The 24958-nt window shown below is 38.1% G+C and overlaps 1 protein-coding gene across 1 annotated transcript in view; it reads right to left on the bottom strand.

Annotated features, from left to right (window-relative positions):
• Positions 1-24958, bottom strand: part of LOC137274432 (uncharacterized) — a 162252-nt gene that overhangs the window by 86523 nt on the left and 50771 nt on the right. The window contains exons 2-3 of the mRNA XM_067807606.1: positions 16833-17097; positions 15084-15215 (exon numbers count right to left, since the gene is read on the bottom strand). Of these exons, the coding sequence (XP_067663707.1) occupies positions 15084-15215; positions 16833-17097 (397 nt within the window). The remainder of the gene's footprint in view (positions 1-15083; positions 15216-16832; positions 17098-24958) is intronic.

The raw sequence follows: 24958 nt of genomic DNA on the forward strand, positions 1-24958 counted from the left end.
ATTTCCCCCAAATTCGCACTGCGAACAAATCTTCGTGGCTGCAAATGCTATTTGTGTTGACACTGGCAAGCTTGGTTGTAACGACAGCTTACCTGATTGGCTACTGTGAGAATGCAGAGCCAGCAATGGGAGGTAATCAAATTATCGGGCCGAGCCATAGATGCATCCTTGGTATAGTGGAGATTTATCGTAACGTATACCCATGAGATATCAGGATGAACAAAGATATGCTTCTGCAGATAGGTATTTGTGAAGCAGGAATGATTTCCATGCGGATACAATGTACCAAGTCATGCCAAACATCCCAGAAATATTTTCATTTTACAGCCAACATGAAGTTATTATCTGTAGACTAGTAAGTTCAGATGACAGTTATTTCTCAACCACTGAGCTGTGAACCACTGGAGATAATGATGTGAGCTAAAGACACAAAGAATTGGCCTCACCTCCTGAGCAAAATGGACCAACACATTCACCATTAGACTGCCTAAACGTACATAGCAGATGATTATTTCACAATAAAAGTTTAACCAGAATGAAGTAATATCCAAAACTAAAACAAGAAATGGCAAGTAACTCAAGAATTAAATGAACCAGTATCTGTGAACTACAGATTTGAAATTCCACCTGATGCAAGTCTTGGACATTAACACTAGCATAACACATGGGTATGACCCTGACTAACCGGGGGCCCCTTTCAAGAAGCAACCTTCACTAATGTTAACCTATTCTCCAACATTGCACTAAGGTTACCTTAGTGACCTACAATCACCATAGTGCTTTGTGAAAGGACACTCTGTGCTATAATCACACTGATTCTGGGGTTCGAATCCTAAATCTTTTGTTGTTGGTTCTTGAGGTACCCAATCAGCACAGCAAGCTGCACAACCTAGATAACTGCGTTATATCAGTATCATGAGTATATGCCTGGTTAGATGTCTCCCACATTATGTTTCATAACCTGAATGTGACATGAGTGGTACAAAATCTAACAAGGAATGAATATTACAACAGATACCCTTTGTGATGCTGCTACAAAGAAATTTTATTGCCATCAAGTTTCAGATCTGGCATTCAGTCTTCAGTATAGTCAACACATTGAATGTCAATTGTCAAATGACTTTCAAATACATTGAACAATATGCAACTATTTATTTTCTTCATGGAAAGGTACAAGAGACTGCAGTACTGCTTAGAAATCAACATGTTGTCTCTTTTATCATGTCAATTTATTCCCTTCTAAGAATTTTATCAAGACCCTGTGAACCAATCAGATCTCAGCTCTTCCATATGGTGGTAAGAAAGGTTATGGCTGAACAGTAACAATAAAATCTTGGGCAAAGTTTGTTCCTTTTAGAAAGCAGCCATCCAACACCATCAGAAAGAGCCACTTCTTTTGACTTTACTGTTCAACAAAATACTTCCATTCACATCAGCACAGATGTTTGGTAAATACAATAAAATAGTAAGTAGAACCAGAAGCTCACCTTTTACAAGTATAAATCTGTTAGGCTATTCAATAAAACATTTTGATCACAAACTAATATGGCTATCAGAAAATCCAGAGAAATTCATTTTTTTCATTTTGCTGATGAAATCACAAGAAGTCATGTGAAAGAATGATTGAATTCAGTGTTGAATGCACCTTTTAATCAGGTTTTATATTGAATTTGTGTCAAATATTGTATTTTATGACGTTTTGAGAACTTGAACTAAACTAGTAATCAAAATTTATGACAGATTAATATTCCCAACAAATATTTGATTTGTTTTATAAAAAAATGTAACAAATTCTTTTTTTTTCTGCTGTTCACAACCATCATAATTGATTGTTTGGGAAAATCCTATTAATCAATCCATGGATAAAATGTTGGTTCCTAAATGCACACACATTTAAGAAATTCTCCTCATGTTTTCTCCTAACAATTCTTCTTTATTTCTACTCAGCAGAAATTGCCCAGTTATAATAATTTCAGTTGAACATTTCAATGATCCCTCTTTGTACACCCATCATGCTCAAAACCAGTCCTAACCTGATGCAATAACTCTATATTTCATGACTTGTCACCAACAATTCTGGATCCTGTTCCCCACGACACCGCTATTAATGGTCTAGCAATAAACACGTAGTATATTGACCCAAAGACCATTTCCACAGTTATTGGATTACCCACAGTGCTGTTCATGTCTTCCTGACAATCCCAGGCTAAACGATGGCTGACTTGACTACAAAATGATCCAGTCGAGTCACCAATTCTCTCCCATGATGCATTCTGTCAGACGCAGTGTGGACATCTGTATTGCTGCCAATTCAGTGAGCACCGACTGGAGACTGACCTCCAAGCTGGACACTGGTTCCCCTTAACTAATCCCCAGCAAGACACCATGGCCACTTAAGTGAGACATGGGGTTATTGCTTCATTAAAGATGTACATCACTTGAGGAGACAGGCAGGATTGTTGTCAACAAGATGTGACTGTCATTCCCATCTATATACACACTTTTTTGTTTGCCTTGTTTAGAACACAAAGCCATATAACATTTTATACACAGTTCTTTCATAATGAAGTCAGTCGTGTTTCAATTCATCATATGAGATTTACTGTTAAAGGTCACGTGCACCAAAAAAATCAAACATAATTAAAACACAATTATCTCTTATTCATGACGTATAATATACATTGCTGCTTGTAAAAAACAAATAAACAAAATATTAAGCGTACTTTCGCGATTCAAAAGTGAAATATTTCATACTTGGGCTTACTTCCCTCAAAACGGAGCCCTCTGGAGACTGAACACAGTCGTAGCGGGTGGATATGCACTCAAGTGCAACGACGGCTTCTGATTGGCTTGTTGATTTGCTGATATGCAGAGGGCTCATTGTGTGTACAGAAAGATGATCTGTTTCATGGGCATTTTAGAAGTATGGAGATTCACAAGAAAGTAAGATTTTTTATGGATAACAACTTCTTTTATTGTACTTGATGCATCGTTTCAATATGGATTCATATACCATTGTCGTACAAAATCATATACACTAGAGGAAGTTGTTATTCATAAAGATGTTGGGTTGGGATGTTGGGTTTTGTAAATATATGTTCTCTGAATTTGCGTTCAGTCCAATCAAAAATCATCTCAGTAGAGATGGTGAACTACTGTGTGGCTTGAAATTGTCATTCGTTCAAGTACAAACCAGGACTTGAAACTAACAAAAGTTTGCACCAGTTTCAGTCAGATCCCAGTCATCCGAGAAAATGGACGTACATGTAGTTCAATTTTGTTTGTAACCCACAGACATAAAAACATGTCATGTGTACAAGTATCACACCTGCCAATTTACATAATGTGGCAGAGACAGGACTTGGGTGCACAAGTCATAAATCAATTTATTTTGTTTATGGCGTATAGCCTGATAGGTGTTAAGTTCAAACTGCATGTGGTCAATGATTGAAGCTGTGTATTGCATATTGTCATCAGCAGACAGGCAGGCAAACATATAAGTGTCAATAAACCAGACATTGAGCATTCTTTGTGACAGAGGCTGCTTACCACAATCAACCAGTTTCTTTATGTAATGAGTAGATTATTTACTTGTTTGTGTACACAACCAAGATTAGACTACTGCTCATGACCTCATACTCCGGACATGCATACTGTTTCAAACTTCATGTACATATTCACTGTGCATGCGTTAGGCGCACAGCGCAGCACAGCTGTTGAAACCACTTCTTCCCCCAGTACTGGGGGAAATTTAGTGAATCGTTTGATCTCTGATTTGTGGGCTTTTTTTTCATCGCATGTTTTTCAACTTTATAGGTTGAATTGGCATTTTTGATGATTTGCTTTGGTAAGTGAATCCCGAAAGGTATCAGAATCTGCAAAGTTGTGTATTACGTTGCATGTGACCTTTAATTACTGTCAATCTGTTAATCTGCTGATTATTTATAATTCTTCAAAACAAACTGTTTCTTCCTGAAAAAACAATGCTTTCACAATTTTTATGTAATTTGATTTCATTTCACAACAGTTAATATTCTTACTTAAGTTATGGAATTCTTGACGATTACTTTACCTTACTTTGAAAGGGCATTACTTCTTTGTTGTCAAAGACGCCACATAAATTTCTTACATATTTTTCTGAATCTTAATCTTCACATTACATCTATGACCTTTAGATGACTGGAGAAATGACAAACAACTTACGATATAAGTGTAAACATATGTACTCTGTCAAGACTGATGGTCATGCAGACACAATGAGTTATTCTATTTCAGTTGTTTTAAACCATAATATCCCTGACATCAACTGAAACCTATTTGCCTTTGTGGTATATCCAAAATCACTCCGGTTACATCAAGTGTGATCTAGTAATGTAGTAGGTTATCGCCAGAAATATTTTATGTCATATTCTAATGGCAAAAGTGAGTGAGTTGGGTTTTACACCTCTTTTATCAATATTCCAGAAGTATGAAAACAGACGATTTTTAAATGGGGTTATATCAAACCCTGACAGTGTCCCTGAACCACAGGGCCATACTGCTGCCTTTCAAAGCGATATATTGGCCATTTGATAAATTTCCACAGTCACCAGTGTGAAGACCTGATGCATAATTTGAACACAGTGAGTAAATGTTCATATCATTCCAGTCACTTTATTATTGTAACTAGGAAAAGTCTTATTCACCATGCTTTTGCAGACATTCTAGACTTAACAAAACTCAGAACAAAAATAATGAAAACATTAAATAATATTAAATTGATTGCCAGTCAATAATAGGCAGACCTTTTATTACCTAAGAGTTCTACAGACATTCTTTCTTTAATAACTATTCTGTTTTTCAATACAAATCTTCAAATGTTTCCTTGAACACAGAATATAGTTTACTCTTGGGGGCAAAAACATTGTAGAGGTCACAAGGAAATTTAGCAAGGCAACTGCCCCGAAGGGCAGCATGTTTATCTCACAGTGCTAACATTTTGAACTGACACACCTGAAACTGAAAGTCTGCAAATGGCACTGAACAGGTGAAGAAATAAACATTTAACAATAAAAACATCATGACTGATTGCATGGAACCAAATTTCACTCCTACAATCAATATAATCAGGTTTAATGTCTTCTGAGATATTCTAGGAAGTACTGCATCCCTCAAGAAGTGCCATGAATACGGTGCCCTGAGCAAAACAGCTCCACAAGTTTTTCAGCTAATCCTGTTTAAATCATCATCCTTCTCATTGACTGGCAGTCATTATCACCAGTGGCGATAATTCTCGTGAAATGCTTGTTTCAACCATTTGGACATTTTGACACAAAAACATCCAGCTTGCTTTCACAGCTGAATGCTACATTAGACAGCCACTTTCTATCAATGTAGGATATGTACATTTCTTGGCTGGTTGGGTTGTTCATATCTGAAAACCTGACTAGACACCCAGAGTTTAGATATCGATTCAACTATTGGAGCACTTTGTAAAGAAGGTTTCTTTCAAAAATAGCTTGAGACAGGAATATTCTGTAAGGATGTGATACTTTTGTCAGGCTTCTGCACCAGAGGGGCCATTGGGGTAGCCTACGGGTTAAAGCATTCGCTTGTCAAGTCCAAGATCCAGGTTCGATTCCCCAAATAGGTACAATGTGTATAGCCCATTTCTGGTGTCCCCTCTATGATATTGCTGCACTAATGCTAAGTAAACTCAAACCTTCTGCACCAGAATGAGTGACTGAGTTAAGTTTTATGCTGCACTCATCAATATTACAGCCTAATGGCGTCAGTCTGTAAATAATCAAGTATGCACCAGACAACCCAGTGATCAACAGCATGAGCATTGATCTGTGCAATTGACTCAACCATGTCAAGCCTGACGACCCAATCCTGTTAGTTGTCTCTTACGACAACCATAGTCGTCTTTTCTTGCAAGCATGGCTTGCATATTCTACCGCAGACCTTCATGGGTCACTCTGCACCAGAGATCCATTTTGTTTTTGATGAGTTTGAAGTTGTCAAGTTCACTCAAACAATTAGAGGGTATTATTCAGCATTTGTGAGCTCAGTCTGATGTAGATTCTTAATGTCTACCACAGCCATTATGAGTGAGTGAGTGAGTGAGTGAGTGAGATTAGTCAGTCAATACAGTCTTACACTAATTTTAGGAATGTTCCAGCAATATACGAAGGCTTCCTCCACTCACTGCATCCATAAGAATCAAACCTGGGTCTTCAATGTGACAAGAAAGCACTTTCACCACTATCCTAACACATCACCCCAGCACTGCCACAGTTCCATGTAAAGCTGCACCCATTCCTCACTTACATCACATTGTGAAGTCTTGAAGTCTGTTGTGATCAAGTTCTTTGCTATTTTCCCACTTTTCTGCCAACAAGCATGGGTATTGTTCTCACAAACCCAAAAACATAATGAAATGAATGTGGGATCATACGTAGTTTGGCCTGCCAAAATGACCACACTCTTTACCGCTTTGGTACGACCTATGATCATGTTACTCTTTCCACACAGACAGGTCAGTCTGACATGATCATAAGCCTCTCCCTGCATGTGCTTTAAGTCTCAAAAATCATGGGCATTATGGGTTCTATATTTCCCCTTTTTTTTAGTGGTATATCAGAAGGTCTACCTGACTTCCCCCTTTTTTTAGTGGTATATCAACAGGTCTACCTGACTTCCCCCTTTTTTTAGCAGTATATCAGCAGTTCTACCTGACTTCCCCCTTTTTTTAGCAGTATATCAGCAGTTCTACCTGACTTCCCCCTTTTTTTAGCAGTATATCAGCAGTTCTACCTGACTTCCCCCTTTTTTTAGCGGTATATCAGCAGTTCTACCTGACTTCCCCCTTTTTTTAGTGGTATATCAACAGGTCTACCTGACTTCCCCCTTTTTTTAGCAGTATATCAGCAGTTCTACCTGACTTCTCCCTTTTTTTAGTGGTATATCAGCAGTTCTACCTGACTTCCCCCTTTTTTTAGCGGTATATCAGAAGGTCTACCTGACTTCCCCCTTTTTTTAGTGGTATATCAGCAGTTCTACCTGACTTCCCCCTTTTTTTAGTGGTATATCAACAGGTCTACCTGACTTCCCCCTTTTTTTAGCAGTATATCAACAGTTCTACCTGACTTCCCCCTTTTTTTAGCAGTATATCAACAGTTCTACCTGACTTCCCCCTTTTTTTAGCGGTATATCAGAAGGTCTACCTGACTTCCCCCTTTTTTTAGTGGTATATCAACAGGTCTACCTGACTTTTATGGAACACTGTTGATATATATTTCAGTATTTTAGCTTTACTATCTATGTGAATCAAACAGTTCAATTTTTGGTTTGTTTCTTGTTTGATTCCACGCTCATCAATATTCCAGCTATATGGCATTAGTCTGGACCAGACAATCCACTTAGCATCTATGCAGTTGGGATGACATATGATGACATGTGTCAACCAAACAAGCATTAGCATGATGTTAATAAACTAACAATCTTAATCTGTGTGAAACAAAGGATTCAAATATATGATACATGAGCACATCCTGACAAGCCCAAGGGACATAACTCTAAGCTGCATGTGTCTTAGTCCCTTCATGTTTATCATCACTTGTGTGTTCACCAGTTTAAGTGTCCAAGACTTGTATGTTTACATTGCACTGCAACTACAGCAGCAGCTTGCAACACTCAACCATTTCCTCAAGAGTCTCAACAAGCAATAAAGTCTGTGATAGAAATAAAACCTATTTGATCTCATTTCATGTACTGCAATAATCCTTGTTGATTGAGTCATTTTGTAATAACTGAGTACAATGGACATGAAATTCAAGTATCAAGTAACATCAACACGGGAAGTATCAATTGTCTTTAAAGGCAGAACAACCTTTAATGTTATTAATACAAAGACACTACAGAAATCAGTACCAAAATAATTTAATACAAGGTTGCAAATGTAACTAAATACCAGTTAGCAAAAGGTCTTCCAGAACATATGATTTACGTCAAGGAGTCCAAGTGACCCTCTTAACTAATAACAATGATATATGATCCTAACTGTCATCCTAATATGATCGTTACACAGAGGATCCTAACTGCAGAAGTAATTATGTAATTATTAATAAGAGCACTGAAGCTGAGACAGATTCATGATGTTGTCAATATACAACAATGTCTTTAGAATTTGTTTTATGCCATCTAGTCTTCTAGTCTATCATGAAAGCTAGTTATGTCTGATTGGAATATACTGAACGAAAAAAATTTATTTAGAAGGGTAACTATTTATCAGTTATTCCATGGATGCTGATCTAGCCAAACATCATGGATAACTAAACATATGGCCAAACATCAAACCTCCCACACGACAAAAAATGACACATTGCAAAACAACATGTACTGCCAAATATCGCATGTTGCCAAACAACATGTACTGCCAAATATCGCATATTGCCAAACAACATGTACTGCCAAATATCGCATATTGCCAAACGACATGCACTGCTAAATATCGCATGTTGCCAAACATCTCATAAATCAAAACATACTGCCAAACACAACATGCTTCCAAACTTCCTATGCAACCAAACACTGTACATTGCCAAATATCATAGCAATCCAAAATACCAGAGAAAGAAGACAAAAGAAATATTTATCTCGTTCCAAAATAGAATTAACTGTTTCTCAAGTAATGAATATGTTGAGGATTCAACAAAAACAACATTTACCCACAGAGTGCTACATTTCCAATGTTGAAAATGTGTTAACAAATTACCATGTTATGATAACTGATAACCCATAAAGGTCTGGAAAACATAAATATTCAATTCTGGAATGGTTCCTTTGAATCAAAGCTGCTGTTTTATTAAAGGCAGATTCGCAATATGATTCCCATCCACCCTATGTTTATCCATACCATGTGCGACTAAATGTTTTAACATGGTATACATGATGTTCTTGTTGAATGTTTGTTCTTATCCATCAACTCTGATACCTAGGAGTGGACTCAATGGCTTGTAAACAGGCCGTAAGTTTCATTACTCTCCCCTTGTATTGAACCATTACAGGCAAGATATTTACTTCAGTACACATAATATACATAATCTTCTTTGATGAAGTGACAACTCACTGTTTTAATCATCAAAATCATCACCTTCAGTACTTTGAATGCCTATCTTCTGAAATTGGATGCAGACATTCTGTTCATAAAGAAATATATTTGAAAATAAAAATCAGTTTTGCACACACAAAAAAATTCACGGGCCACGGGCCTCACTTATACCACAGGCAGTTATTCCTCAGTTCCAAATATGGACACACTAAAGATGATCTATACATTGTTGCCAGGAAGGAATCAAACACCGATCACCAGTGTGTAAAACAACACTTTAACCTCTATGCCAACCAAACATCCTTAGAAGTATGGAGACACCCAAAATGATCTTTATACACTGTAGTCATGAAGGGATCAAACATGATCAGCAGTGTGTAGAGCAAACACTTTATCAATGAGGCCAACCAACAAACCTTAATCTGCTCCTGTCAAGCAACATTTCAGCAATGTTTATGAAGTTGTTGAATAGCATTTAGACATGAAATAAGTGGAGGCGAAATTAGTGGATTTCAATTTCTGTAACATACAGACCACAATGTTTCAGAGTATTCTCTTCCTCCTTCATCAACAACAATTGTGATCATATTTATATCCCTTCATCACCTATGCATGAGTCAGAATATACTCCAAAATGTCACATTCCTCAAATTACAGAAAATGACCTCCATAAATTTCCAGTCTACCAATCATAATGCTACCAAAACATGCAATTTATTGAGTTCACATAAATCATTCTAATTGAGGTCTATTATTCTTCAAGGTCTACGCAAACGATCAATTCTACCATAATGGTAATGATAAGAGACTGAGGTAAATCTTACTGGCTGCCCTTTCATTAGGCTGTATTGAACCATTTGTTCTACTGCCCATTATAAATCACACACTACTTACGGTCACTGATCAAGATATCAGTTCCTATATACTCATCAATTGATTCTGCTGTGATGACTGTCATTCCGTGAAACTTTGTCACCATGGTGATTATACCATTGACAGCTGCTTTAAAAACAGTCTTTATGACTTTCAATTCACTCTGATAACAATATATTTTGTTTATGTTATTTTCAGAATATTTCAGATTATGTCAGTTTTGGATTTATTTTACCTGACTCAAAAGGATCATGGGAGTCTTGATTAGGATGGTTTTATGCCACTTTTTGCAACATTCCAGCAATATCACCATTGGGGACACCAGAAATAGGCTTCACACATTGCATCAAACATACATTATCAGTAGGTCAAGACAACACTTTACCCACTTGGCTACCCCACTTCCCCATACATGATAAACTCTAAAGGGTTGAATCCACCATGTTCCAGAAACCTCTGCTTGTGGGTTTTGGACTCCAGTCAACCCTGAGCATGCACCTAAGTGTGTCAGTGCAGACCGTGGGTTTAACCAGAGTGATATTTGTCTCAGCCCTGGATCACTGCAACTTTCTTCAGAAAAAGTGATGTGATGTAAACCGTTCAAAACAGAAACAAACTCAACTCGCTCATTTCCTCTCCTCCTACATTATCAATACAGTTATATCATTTTTCAAACCAAATATTAGATTTTAAAATGAAATTCAAAAAACATGTATACCCAATGTTCCTATGAAACATCCCTTATGTACAGCAGATTCATTTCAGCATAAGACTATTTATCAACACAAAATATAATCCTTAAAAACAGATTCAAATTATACCTACAGTTCCTAGGAAATGTGCCTCATTTCAAGCAGATTCATTGCATCATATGATAAAAACTCAAATATATTTACTGCACATCTGGCAGTACATCTGTTTCTAAAATATCAGCTTTATGAAAAAGATACAGTTAAACATAACACTAAAAAATCATCCCGAAAGGTTGTTCATTTCATAAGTGACACTGACAGATTGAGCAAAGTCAGGCAACATTGTGGCACTTCCTGATCTGCCAACATTAACAAAGCGAAAAGACCCCCCTTAAGATCAAAGACAACTGAAAGAAAAGTGACAGCAATTCCCAAGTAAAACCTATTAAGTAAACAGACTGTTGGACCCTGTTCAGAAAGTGCAGTGTATGCTTGTTTTCTCCTGACTACTTCCTCGATGACTCATAAGAGCTTCTGTAGATGCGGAAAGTTATCAATATAGAGAAACAGCTCCTCAACAGGTACCCTCACCTCGTACCCTTACCTGTAGGGCAGTGTCTTGGGATTGCGTGGATAACCCACCCTCACAGGCGGCTGTCTGATTGTTATGTAAAATATTTTCAAAAGTAACATATTTTGGGTGATTCTGACCCTTTCAAAAGGTGTGTCTGCAGGGGCGGGGTCGGGTAACCTGCAGCTGGGTACCTGGGACAATGAGTGTGTTGAGGTATGAGTTGGACCGAGGTACCTATCTGAATACCCGGCCTGCTATGATCATGTGACTAACAGATTAAACAATGTCATATGCTATTTTTTTCATGATTTAAATGCTGTATGGTCTTCTAAGATTTAGACATAATTACAGTCACTTCTTACGAATACAATACATGGTTAAGATGTTGAAAAATGTGAAATGTTAGTCTCTGAACTGAAGAATATATTGCTATTTCTTACAAATTTGATGTCAGGAATTAATATAAAGGGTATCCTGGTAAGGTGGGTAGAAAATCTTGACCCATCCAAGCCCTGATGCCAACAATGACAAAGAGGTACATGCCATTCTTAAATCCAAAAGTGTAATGACACTTCCAAATATGGTATACACTTCTTGGAAATGGAACGACCAAGCATTTCTAGGAAGTTTATGAAGTGAAGCCCCCTGAGTATGAACAGACAACCACAGAAAGGTGAAATATTAGCTTGATGATATTACAGTTGATAATGCTGCATTAACATATAAGCATGTGATATTTCTTTGGCACAGTTTTAGCAAAATCATGCCAAATCGTCATCACATGAAACCCTTATAATTGGTCAGGTTGTACATGTTATCAAAGTGTCAATCAACCAATTAAGCACTTTCAGTGTTTGTGTTCACCTGGAATAATCTTTGACCGACACTGGCATATTCATCCTTCAACCTCATAATGAACACGTATGGTTCAAATTACAATTTATAATGCTGTCATTATTTTACATAAAGTCCTGTAGAGATAGTGTGTCTTGATAATCATTAAGCTGAATTTACAACCACAGTTGCTCTTAAGTCTAAAATTTAAGCAACAAATATTCAGTGCCAAGAGGCAGGAATATCACTTTAGCAATAACATGGCATTGTGGAAATGAGGGTCTTGATGTTAAGATGCTAGACTTGAGCAGTGTCGATTATTTTTAACTTGCTGTTTAACCTGGAGTTTTGTTTTCCAGTTTCTTAAAACAATTTTTGACTGACGTAAAGTCTATTAAAAAATTAAAGGTTATAAAATTACTTTGATACTGACCGACCAAATTGAACTTTCTAATCTGTGCATTATTATAATGGGTTCACAAAGAGAACTGCTCTCCTAAAACCGGTTTATTGTTCTTAAGATTTCTTCACCCACACAACCTATACGACATAACAGCGTCACTGATTCAACAGGACTACAACGTCACCTGAGACATAGGGTTAAAGTGGGCATTTCCAACCAGTCGATACTAAACCATCATGTGTCAGATTTAAACAAGCTTTAAAATTCCTTAGCTTCCAGCTGACATTTCTTCCAGGCCAAATTGTTAGGATTTCTTATGGAATAGAAATCTTGGGCACATAGTCCAACATCAGCCTACACATAATTTAAAAAACAACAACATTTGTAAGTGGGATTTTCGACCTCAAAGGATGAAAGAGGTTGCATGTAAGAAAACAGCTTGATAACCAACATCTTTCATCATACTGTTTCTGAATGCAACAGAACATGAATTGTCATAATTATATGCAACAATGAATGTCATCAGAGGTCAAGCAACTATGTAACATAAGTCATCAGGCATACAGCATCTGTGTGACATAGAATAATTCATCAAAACTGTAGTATAATCTAACATTGAATATGTCCATCTGTGTAACACTGAATAAGTCATTAGATGAAAAACACCTGATATACATTGAATATCATCAAAGGCGTCGCAACTGTCAGATGTGGAACCAGTCATCAGCTGTCAATACCTAGCAGAAACTTTCTCTTCATTAAACAAAACATTCAAGATTAAATTTCTGATGCCATTCCAAAAGTAGTCCATTGTAGGCTTCAAAACTACATAAAAGACAGTTTCAAATTATGAACAGAAAATAATACAGTTTTAACTAACACACACAGGTCTTCATTTCAACCCACTCTTGTATCTTTGCTCAAAATGAAAGGGTATTGTGAACATGACAGCAAAAGCAAATACTATACAAAGCTTTATTACTGTTTCATGAATGATGTTAAAAATAGAGAGAGACCTTGTCCCAGGAAATAAAATAGATGTCTAATCCCATGTTTCAAAAATATTCAATATTCTAATTAGTTGTGTGTCATGCAGATTGGCCATTGATCAAACCTAAATTTGTTAACAGAATTGGATAACAGCATCTTTGATGTCCCCTCCATGACAATGATGGTGATGAGAACATGGACACATTGGGCAGCCTCCTTCCAGGGGAACTATTGACAGATGTGGTAATTGTGGATAGAGGGCCGGCCTGCAATACATGCCTGTAGAGACTGGCTGTCAGGTTCAGGACTGAAGATAGCAAGTTAGAATGGGGGAATATTCAAGAAATTCCCATGGAAGTGGAAGAGTCTGATTTCATCGTTATTCCAGTAAGATCATGGTGGTTGGCAATACCATAGACCTCATAGAGGTCGGGCATTAAACTGATTTTTTGGTATAGCAAGCGGGTAATTTAACATCTAAATGCCTCATTCAGCATAAAGTGTACCTTTTACAGTTTTGTCAATAAGCCTGCTGGGAATTTTGTGCTCAGCCTTTGAGATAGCTTGTGTCATCATGTGCCCAAATAATGGACATAAATCATGCAATCAACCTTCATTTGCATAGCTTGGACTGGATTCTCGATAGTCAGGTATCATACTGATGGAAAATGATATACAAAATCATGTTTACTGCAGACCTGCAGAAACCATCTGTTGTGAATTTGTACTTTACTAGGAAAGTGTAATCCAAAATCAAACATATGTTACACACAATTTAAAGAACCATCTGACATGATGGTCCACACAATCTAAAGAATCATTTGACATGATGGCTCACCCAATTTAAAGAACCATTTCACCTGAACATGATGACAATCTAAAGAACCATCTGACATGATGGCTCACACAATCTAAAGAACCATCTGACATGATGGTCCACACAATCTAAAGAACCATTTGACATGATGGCACACCAAATTTAAAGAACCATTTGACCTGAACATGATGACAATGTAAAGAACCATCTGACATGATGGCTCACACAATCTAAAGAACCATCTGACATGATGGCTCACACAATCTAAAGAACCATCTGACATGATGGTCCACACAATCTAAAGAACCATTTGACATGATGGCTCACACAATCTAAAGAACCATCTGACATGATGGTCCACACAATCTAAAGAACCATGCACTATACAGGCCCAAGTGATCTGAAAAAAAACACATTTGACATTGTGGCAGCATGCTTCTTACAAATTAAAAGGCATATACTGGCAAAAGGACCAAATTTTGTTAAGTTACACATTCAGAAAGACTGGTATAATATCTGCTTACAATTCATTCAAATGTTGGGCTAGCTACCCACTCTTTATATTCCTGTACAATACAAGATTCCTTTGCTCCATAAATGTGTTCTACATACACATGCAAGACCAAGTATTTGTGATCTGGAATATTATGTTTTGTACCTGGGTGAGGCAATTGTTCCACACTGCACTCAGTCCACCCAGCTTTTTAAAATGGGTACCTGAGAAGTGGATGAACACAGCTGTACTGTTATTGTTATCCCTTTTGTGTTGAAACAAAACAGCTTGTCTTTTGGCCATAAGTTCCTACCTTGAGCTACAGGCATAATCCGGCAGGTTGAGATGGGACCTCGTCGAGCAAACTGTCCCAGGCTCATCTCCATGTACAGTAAAGGCACTCCCAGGAAGCATGTTACGATTATATACACAAAATAGAATGCTCCTGGAAAACAAAAGTGAAGATTAAGTCAGACTGATTGAAAAATAGCAATACGGTTTACACCACAAGACCAATAGGCAGAACCTTATGGATAATATTCTTGACATTTTCTGGATGACTTAATTAGTTGATTCCTAAAACATGGACCGACCTATCAGAATGCTCAACTTCAATCACAGAGTGCTTGGTTGACACACATTGGCAGACCTATCAAGTTTGATTCATGTTATTCCAAAATTACATACACAAAAGAAAGAAAAAGAGAAAATTGGATGTGATTTGAACATTACACTGAAAGCCTGGAGTCAAAACAACCATACTACCATGGACCAAATACATCACCAATACCAGTAATTAACCATTTCATATATAAACCATCATACATGGATGTACATTTGCTACTCTGAGCCAACCATTAGATGGATATTATCTTATAGCTAATGACAACCACAAGTACATACATCTCAATGTTATACAGTATGAGTTACAGAAAAGACCCCATATTACAGATCATACTGTTCCTTGAATTCCATCTACACATGTTGCAGTGAAAAAAATTGAAATTGTGCATTATTTCAGCCACATAACAATGGAAGCAAGTGGGTATTCATACACATGTTCAGTACAAAGTTTAAATCAGTTTCTTTTAAATACATTTGTATTCATTACATTATTATAGACAAGTTGAGCTGCAAATTATGTTTTATTTGGGATTACACTTTCCTAGTAAAGTACAAATTCTAGTACCTTTTTTTGAGTTGAGACTCATCTGGGTTTTCAACTCACACCCTCAGAGTCAGGCACCTAATTACCAGCACACAAAGTCAGCACACAAAGTAAGTCCGCAGTGCAAACTACCAGTTGTCTCGTGGAAGTTGCGGTGGCTGAGAGGGTTAGGCATATAACTTTGTGTGCTGTGATTAGGTGCTTGACTCTGAGGGTGTGACTTCAAATCCAAGATGGGACTCAACTAAACGTAAGTACTAGAATTTGTAGTGCTTGCTGCAATATTCCAGCAACATCATGGCTGGAAACACCAGAAAAAGCCTTCACATATTGAACCCATGTGGGGATTTGAACTTGTGTTTTCGGTGTGAAGAGCCAACAATAGCAATAGGCTACCCCACCACCCCACTTTACTAGGAAAGTGTAATCCCAAACATATGCTACATTTGAAACATTCTAAGTGGTATTGCGTAATCAAGTTGAGCTGCCACGCAAAGAACTTGAATTCATTCATTGTCCCCCATCTTTTCCTGCCATACCTTTAAAGACCTGGGGGAACGAATGAATTCAAGTACATGATCAAGGAACACAGCTCTGGACTGCCACAATTTATCCTTCATTTAATGAATCTCAGTATCTTAGACTAGATGGCCTCTTGAAAATTCATTTAATCTCACAAGGGAGCAAAGGAGTGACTAGCTTATTCAAAGGCATATCACTTTAAGGAAAGCCAAAAGTGATGCAGGTCTCAGCTATTTACTCAAGATAAGTGTAGTATCAACAAACCTAGAGACAGCATTTGGGTGAACAAAACTGTTGGCCTCAGATGACTGAGCCACTCATGTCCCCACAATGGAAACCCTGGCAGTAGGTACAGTCATGCATGACACTCACCGCCACCATGTTTTGCTGTCATGGCAGGGAACTGGAGCAGGTTCGGGATCCCCACTACAAAACTGCTGCAGACGAGGAGGTACTCGAACTTCTTGTCCCATTTCCCCTTTGCTTCCTCTTCCTGTTCCCTCTCCTGAGGGTCAAGGTCAGTGTCCGACTGGGGCAGGTTAGATGTGCTGTCAAAGTTGTCGTCCCGCATCAGGATCTGATTGGAGTCTTGTAGATCGGAGTCATGGGTCTGACCTGTGGTGGTTGTTGACAGAGTCTGAAAGAAAGAATTTAACAGGGTATAAGTGACAGAAGTCATCAAATCGTTACACGTAACCTGGTGTTGTAATCTGTGTTTGGTTCAAACTTCCCTGTAAGTTCCAGCTGAAAACACCCCAAACTTTGGTGACAATGATGCTTCATTATCCGAGACTGAGGTGATGCAACCTGCTCCAGGTCTTCGCCGATCAACCCATACCAGGAAGTGTCCAGAGTATTATAAAGACTATGTCTAATCACCTGACCTGGAACCTGACTGATACATATTTCGCATAATGTCACATTGTTTTGCACTGTCGCATTATTTCGCGTTGTCACATTCCATGTTGTTAGGTTTCAAGCTTACGGAGAAGGGGATGTTGCAATTTGTAATTCAAATCTTATTTTGATTCCTAACTTCCTTACACACATGTCTGATTATACACTGACCTGGGAGAGACATGTGCTGATGATTTTGAATATGTTGCTGTTGTTGTGTTTGTGTTGAAAAACAAGCAGAAATTTCAACACCTGGTCACAGAACTCATCAAAAGGTTAATCTAAAACATTTGAACACAAAGTCTGCAAAACAAAGTAAACATTAACAAGTAACTCCATAAGTCATACCTTATCAAAACCAACTTGAATAAAATGGAAATGATTTAATAAAAGAATCACTAACCGTATGCTGACAGTACAACACTAGTCCTTTTCTAACGAACAAATGTGATAGCAATCAATGTCTTGTTCAATACACAAGCAATTGCTATATTGCTGGAATATTGCTGAGTGTGGCGCAAAACTAAACTCACTCACTCATAAAAGCATAACCATGGAAGACAGTCTGGTAAATAGTGTGAACAATGATAGAATTCATTAAAGCATTCCTCATAACCTTGGAAGACAGTCTGGTAAACAGTGTAAACAATGATAACACTCATTAAAGCATTCTTCTTAACTTGTAAGACAGTCTTGTAAACAGTGTAAACAATGATAGAACTCATTAAAGCATTCCTCATAACCTTGGACGACAGTCTGGTAAACAATGTAAACAATGGTAGAACTCATTAAAGCATTCCTCATAATATTGGAAGACACTGTGGCAAACAATGTAAACAATGATAGAACTCATGAAAGCATTCCTCATAACCCTGGAAGACACTGTGGCAAACAATGTAAACAATGATAGAACTCATCAAAGCATTCCTCATAACCCTGGAAGACACTGTGGCAAACAATGTAAACAATGACAGAACTCATTAAAGCATTCCTCATAACCCTGGAAGACACTGTGGCAAACAATGTAAACAATGATAGAACTCATTAAAGCATTTGTCGCAGTATTGGAAGACACTGTGGTAAACAATGTAAACAATGATAGAACTCATGAAAGCATTCCTCATAACCCTGGAAGACACTGTGGCAAGCAATGTAAACAAAGATAGAACTCATTAAAGCAATCCGTGAAGGTACGGGTTAGAATTGGCCTTGGGCAACCCATGCTTGCTATAAATGGATACTTGAGCAAGTTGAATTATTGCAACATATTTCCACGGTTGCATTAAAGAGAACGGTACTAAAGTCCAGGTTTGATTTTATCATAAATAGGTCGCCAATGACCCACTGAAGTCTCAATACAGCATGACTGTCCACAAGTAAATACCAATAAATCAATAACAAGTGAGGACATCAATAGTTAGGACTCCATACTATTGTAATCATGGGAATGCCCTGACTATAGAGCTTACAGACAAAATGGAATATCCGTAACTAAGGCAGGGAAGTATTGATGATGGAGAATCAAATTCCCTCCTTCACTTGTATATAATGGATACCTGATTGCTAGATCCCACGAACCTTCTGACCTCGAGGAAGAAAATTGTCTTCGTGATCAAACAGGTTAATGAATGCTGTGACCATCTGACAAGTAAGATGTCACAACTGTCATGTGAGATGTACCTTTGCCCTGATGACGATATTGTCCAACTGGGATGCCTACAAACTGACTACTGGTAGCAGCAAGTGCCAAAAATTTGAATTTTTCACAAAGACGAAGGCTTGGTGCACTGCCAACCAAGATGCCTTCTGTGATGTACTGATGAAGAAGATTGGAAAATCAACGTTTTAATGGGATGCACAAATACAAAACGTATATCCTTAGTTTGTTTTGCGAATACCCCTGTTCAGAAGTATATTAGTCAGTAGGTAGATAGGTTGACATTTTTGTTGGTGGGTAGTGATGGTGATAGATGTAAGGGAGGGGCTTCAAGGCTAGGAGGATGGAGTATGGGTAGGAATATTAGTAGGTGAGTGTTCTGCATCATTCCTTGTCACTCTTTGTGTGGAGGGGTTGTGGTGGTTGTGGTGGTTGTGGGTGGTAGGCTGACAGACAAGCAGGTAGGTGTGTAAGAAATATACCTAGTGTGACACAGGGTTGTGCTTATTGGTAGGTAGGGAGGGAGGGAGGGAGGGAGGGAGGTAGGTAGGTAGGTAGGTAGGTAGGTAGGTAGGTAGGTAGGGAAGTAGGTAGGGAGGGAAGTAGGTAGGGAGGGAGGGAGGGAGGCAGGTAGGCAGGCAGGTAGGTAGGTACGTAGGGAAGTAGGTAGGGAGGGAAGCAGGTAGGTAGGTTAGTAGGTAGGTAGGGAAGTAGGTAGGGAGGGAGACAGGTAGGTAGGTAGGTAGGTAGGTAGGTAGGTAGGTAGGTAGGTAGGTAGGTAGGTAGGTAGGTAGGTAGGTAGGTAGGTAGGGAGGGAGGGAGGGAGGGAGGGAGAAAGGGAGGGAAGGAGGTAGGTAGGTAGGTAGGTAGGTAGGTAGGTAGGTAGGTAGGTAGGTAGGTAGGTAGGTAGGTAGGTAGGTAGGTAGGTAGGTAGGTAGGGAGGGAGGGAGGGAGGTAGGTAGGGAGGGAAGGAGGGAGGGAGTGAGGGAGGTAGGTAGGTAGGTAGGTAGGGAGGGAGGGAGGGAGGCAGGCAGGCAGGCAGGTATTTTACATCTGGATGCAAGAGCAGATTAGGTTGAGCAGATAATAAGTAGGAACTACACAATGATGTAAGTAAATATTTTGCCATTATTATAGTATCACAGAATATATGGTACCTCTGTTCTCTATGACAATCAAGCCAGACATTTGAGTTGTTATGTTCATTTGTCCAAGTAATAATGTGTCCTAACATTAATGAATTTGTCAAGTATGTGATAAAAGATGATGAGTCGGAAAGATTATATCTGTCCATTACAGATGATCAAACAAACATTCTTGTCATGTGGGATTTAACACAGCCTCAGGCCATAGCATTCCCACAGTCATACAGGAAATGAAGCGAACTGAGGATGCAGTGGTCACATCAGTTGGACATGGAATCGTTTCATAATCAGCTAACCGAGTTGCAGGCACTACACTGTCAGAACAGAGCCTGAAACAAACATACCTAATGTAAACCAATACATGACAAGTTTAGATTACCAAAATGAAGAAAGTATCTGGGCTCCTTTTTGTCATACTTTATGAATGTATTAGTGAGAAATTGCTTTTTCAAAATTTCATTATAGATACTGGATGTTAGCCTACAACAGGACTAGAAATGTGAAGAACAAATAAACCACTGTATACAAAGTGACATAGTTACTGTTGTTCCATTCATAATTGTTGGTTGATCACATGACGGATATTACAATCTCAGCAGAAATTATTGTCTGGTAACCTATCTTATCCTTTCAAATTGAAAGTACTCAAGAATTACCTGTACCCCTTTATCCTCTGCCATTCCCAAAATATATCAGTAACTTGATAATTTAAGTTGACAACCAATGTTCTAAATTCAGTATGTCAAACACAGAAAACTTGTAATCCCCCTTACTCAAAGACTTGGCTTCCCAATGATCTTCAATCTGGGAAACAGGCACTAACGTTCTTACAGGTCTGTGAATACTTTCACTTTGCACACAACTCTTCCAGACAACTTTCACTACAATAATAGTGTTGTTACATTCACAAGTATTAAGAATCAATAACTCAGCAACAACATAATATTTCTGTCAAAGACAGAATGCATTTAGCCTCACTGCTTGTATTCAAAGGCTCAGTAAATGAAAGCTGAATATTATTATCATATTAAATTTCTTCCACAATGACCATTAAGTCCAGCTTGTGTGTTTTCCATAAATCTTGTTCTGAAACAAGATTAGTTCTTTCAAATTAGTTCTGTCAGTATTTATACTCACCCAAAGAAATTCAAACGGTTGTGTCCAACCTTCCCTTAAAACTCACTGAAGGTGTTGCCATGCATACTCATAATAATCCATTCCAGCTGATTCAAAGTACAAATCCTCCTGACATGGAATAACAAACTGGACTTTTCAGCAAGTGTTTTCCCAAACATAAACAGGCCCTTCATCAAAACCTTAGCCACCATTACTTCATTTCCTGCAACAGTCTTTCCTCCTCTGGTCACTGAATATGTTTTCCTAAATACAGTCACTTCATCAAAACATTGCTCCAAAACAACGGAACTCTGACAAGACTGCTTCAACAGTGGCAACGTCCACAATCTTTTTTCCTGGTCAATGATCAGGTAGCAACCGAGAAGTTTCCACCACAGTAACTAGAGTCATAAACATCTTGATCCACCTTCAATGATGCCATCAATATCATAATCACATCATTAATGGAGTCTATTGCCAGGGAAGAAAGGCATTCTTCTCTCAGGAATGTTTCAAACAAATAATGCCTATTTTCCGCTATGGTTCAGTGTTCTTCAAGCACTTGCCAATGAGAGGAATCAATGGCCAACACTAGGGTTTTGATTGACTTGTCATAGTATACTCCTGATAAGGAGTACTGACTGGCGGTTTCTGGGAAGTTTTCAAGTGAGATCTGTTTGTCTGATAGACACTAAAAGCTTTAGTACCAGCTTGAGTAAGAGACACAGCACTCTGTCATCCAAGGGAATCAAAATCCAAATCGAACTCTTAAATGTGAGAATTATTGGTTAAGGAGTGGAACTCCTGATTGAGTGGATCATTGATCTGTTGAAAGAGATTTTTTACCATGTGTAGATTCCATTGTTGACATCTGATCCATAAATAAATGAGATACAGTGTCCTTTTATTCCCCCAATAAATCTACAACTGAAATCCTCCTTGAAGTTTCTGGAATACCTGTCCATAAAGATCATAAATGAAAATTAGAAGTATGTGAGTGAGTGAATGAGTGAGGAAAGGAGCGAGCATGAAAGAGGTGGGTTTCATGTCATTTGAACAGTATTCCAATTATATCATGGCATGTCATCCTGACATGTGTGAAACCAATGAGTAGCAGTTTTGGTACTGATAAACCTTACCGGAAACATAAACTACGTCAACTGGGATTTAAACCTATTCACATGAGCTTCTGGTGTGCCCAGTAGGGACATCTGCAACCAACGCCTTAGATTACAGGGCTGATAAACATAAATAGTATCAGAGACACAGTAATACTCTAACATTTATCCTAAATGTTTTTACACTGAACCAAACCTGCACAATTTCAAGCTGAGATGGCACAACCCTGTTTAGTTGGGCTCAGTATAAGCCGACGGAACTGCTGACCTTGCTTGTAATACACATGGCTCTAAGACTGCTGGAGAGATGTAAATCTTGCCTCCTGCTACGGTTCTGGCAGTGAGATTTTCTGAGTACCGTGAGGAGTACTGCATGAAGGATTACTGCTTTATTGATGGTGGACAAATTATTGTTGATCCGAGATAATGAAGTCAATGGAACTCAGCAGTGCTTCCTGAATACGTCCCTGGATCTCAGAAAATGTGGAAAAGAGCCCTCAAAAGCCCTGTGTAACAAATGGGTTGGCAAATGTGACTCTGATATTCAGGAAGCATTAATTACAGTATTATACCTGTTCAGTGGACCAAAATTGTAAATTCTTTGGGTAGAATGCATGCTTGATGACATTCATCGTATTTTCTAAGTTAGGAATGGAGGTCATTCAAAAATATTACAATGCATTTATCATATTCCCTTCCAAACAAAGAGGTGATAATAGATTTATTTCCCCAATATGACCAATTATTAAAAATATTTTGTACACGAATGATCCTAGACTATAAATTATGTTCAAGGCAATTGCTACTAAACATCATGTTTAATGCACATAAATACCAGCATAATATTAACAAAAAAACTACTTGTGTTTTCAACAATCTTGAATAACATGTTCCTTAAACCACTAATCGAAAATAGGTTGATGACGTTTTTTAGATTAATAATTGTTTCACAGCCTGTGACAGATAAGTAAATGATCATAAAAATCATTTTAAAAATGTTTTATAACATAGAGGAAAAGTATAATTAATATGCGGACCTCGCATTTGAATTGTCTCGCTTGCACCCCAAGTATACTGTCGTCAGGCTCCCCATTGTTCTCGGTGCCCTTGGTTTGGTACCTCTTGATATCTAGGCACAGATCAGGAGAGTGCCAGGGTTCTCCACCGGAAGCACAGCCCTTCTGACAATCTGGGTAATGCAGAAGGCTGCAGTGTTGGGGAACCTTCATATTCTCCAGAAAGTTCTTGATGGGTTCGACTAGGCAGTGTTTCCTGGGAGAAGTCCCATTCCCTGTATGGGCTGCATGTAGAGGGGCCAGGGTCCTGAGCTGATGATGAACCTTACTGGCCTGACTGTGCCAGGATCACCCAAACCCTCTCTGCTGCATATCTATCTTAATCTGTAAAACATAATAATTGATACACTGTAATTCTATTTTAAAGAAACTATTTCAATCTCTGAAACAAAGAATTTCTATTTCTTATCTTATCATTTGAAGAAGTCCAATGATTTCTTTCATTGTCTAACAGCTGAAAGTCTGTCTATTCAGTTTTGTGGCTTTTTGTAGCTTTGATGTCTATACTAGACAGAAATATGCAAAACGACATCTGTCTTTAACAAAATAATGGGTTTTAAACAAATGGCACTCCCTCCATTGGTGAGAGCTAAAAATAACATTTGCCGTTTACAAAATAATGGCTTTTCAACAAATGGCACTCCTTCCACAGATTCACAAAAAAGGTCTACCAGTACTGTTCTAACCACTAGGCAACCTAATTCCCCAAAGTACGAAAAGAATCCTTTCCCATATACCATATTCAGAGATGTCAGCCACAGTTGTCACTTGGAGAATTCCATGGAGTAAAAAAAGCAAAAAACTTCATTTGAAAAAGAGCACTGTTAACGTTCTTCAGAATAGTAATAATCTTTGTGAATATCCAATAAGGGTTTTTGCATGACATTTTCACTGGTGAAAATGAACGTAATGGCTGACCATGATCTCAGTAGATGATAAAAATTCAGAATGTGCCACCATAAACTCTATTTCAGAAAAACAATTTGTCTTAGTTCCAAACAAATATCTGGACACTGTAATTAGTTTCCTGTCAATCTCCATAAATACCTAACAACAATATGGCTTAAGTATGTTTCAACATAACAAGCAATCAGAGATAAGTATCATTGTGTAAATGATATTTTACACCATGTGAGATGAAAGCAAGGCTCTCATTCATCTCATTCCAAGAACATAAATAATCAATGAAAAAGAACAGGGGGATGGGGGTGGTGGGGATGTAATTTTTGGGTTTTTGGCTAAAATTCATAGCTGTGATGGCAAAAACAAAATGACTTCTCTAAGTGGCATGCTTAGAAGTTGTTGATCCATAAAGTCTGTCCTTATCCAATATCAAAATGGTTGCCAGAAACAGGAGTAAGTGGATAAGTGACTATGGTTTATGCTGCATTTAGCAATGCTACAGCATTGGTGGACACCAGGAACACGCTTCAAACATTGTACAAATGTCGTGAATCAAACCTGGGTATCCAGCTTGGCGAGAGGACAC

This window comes from Haliotis asinina, chromosome 2 (genome assembly GCF_037392515.1).
Source record: "Haliotis asinina isolate JCU_RB_2024 chromosome 2, JCU_Hal_asi_v2, whole genome shotgun sequence".
Lineage (NCBI taxonomy): Eukaryota > Metazoa > Mollusca > Gastropoda > Lepetellida > Haliotidae > Haliotis > Haliotis asinina.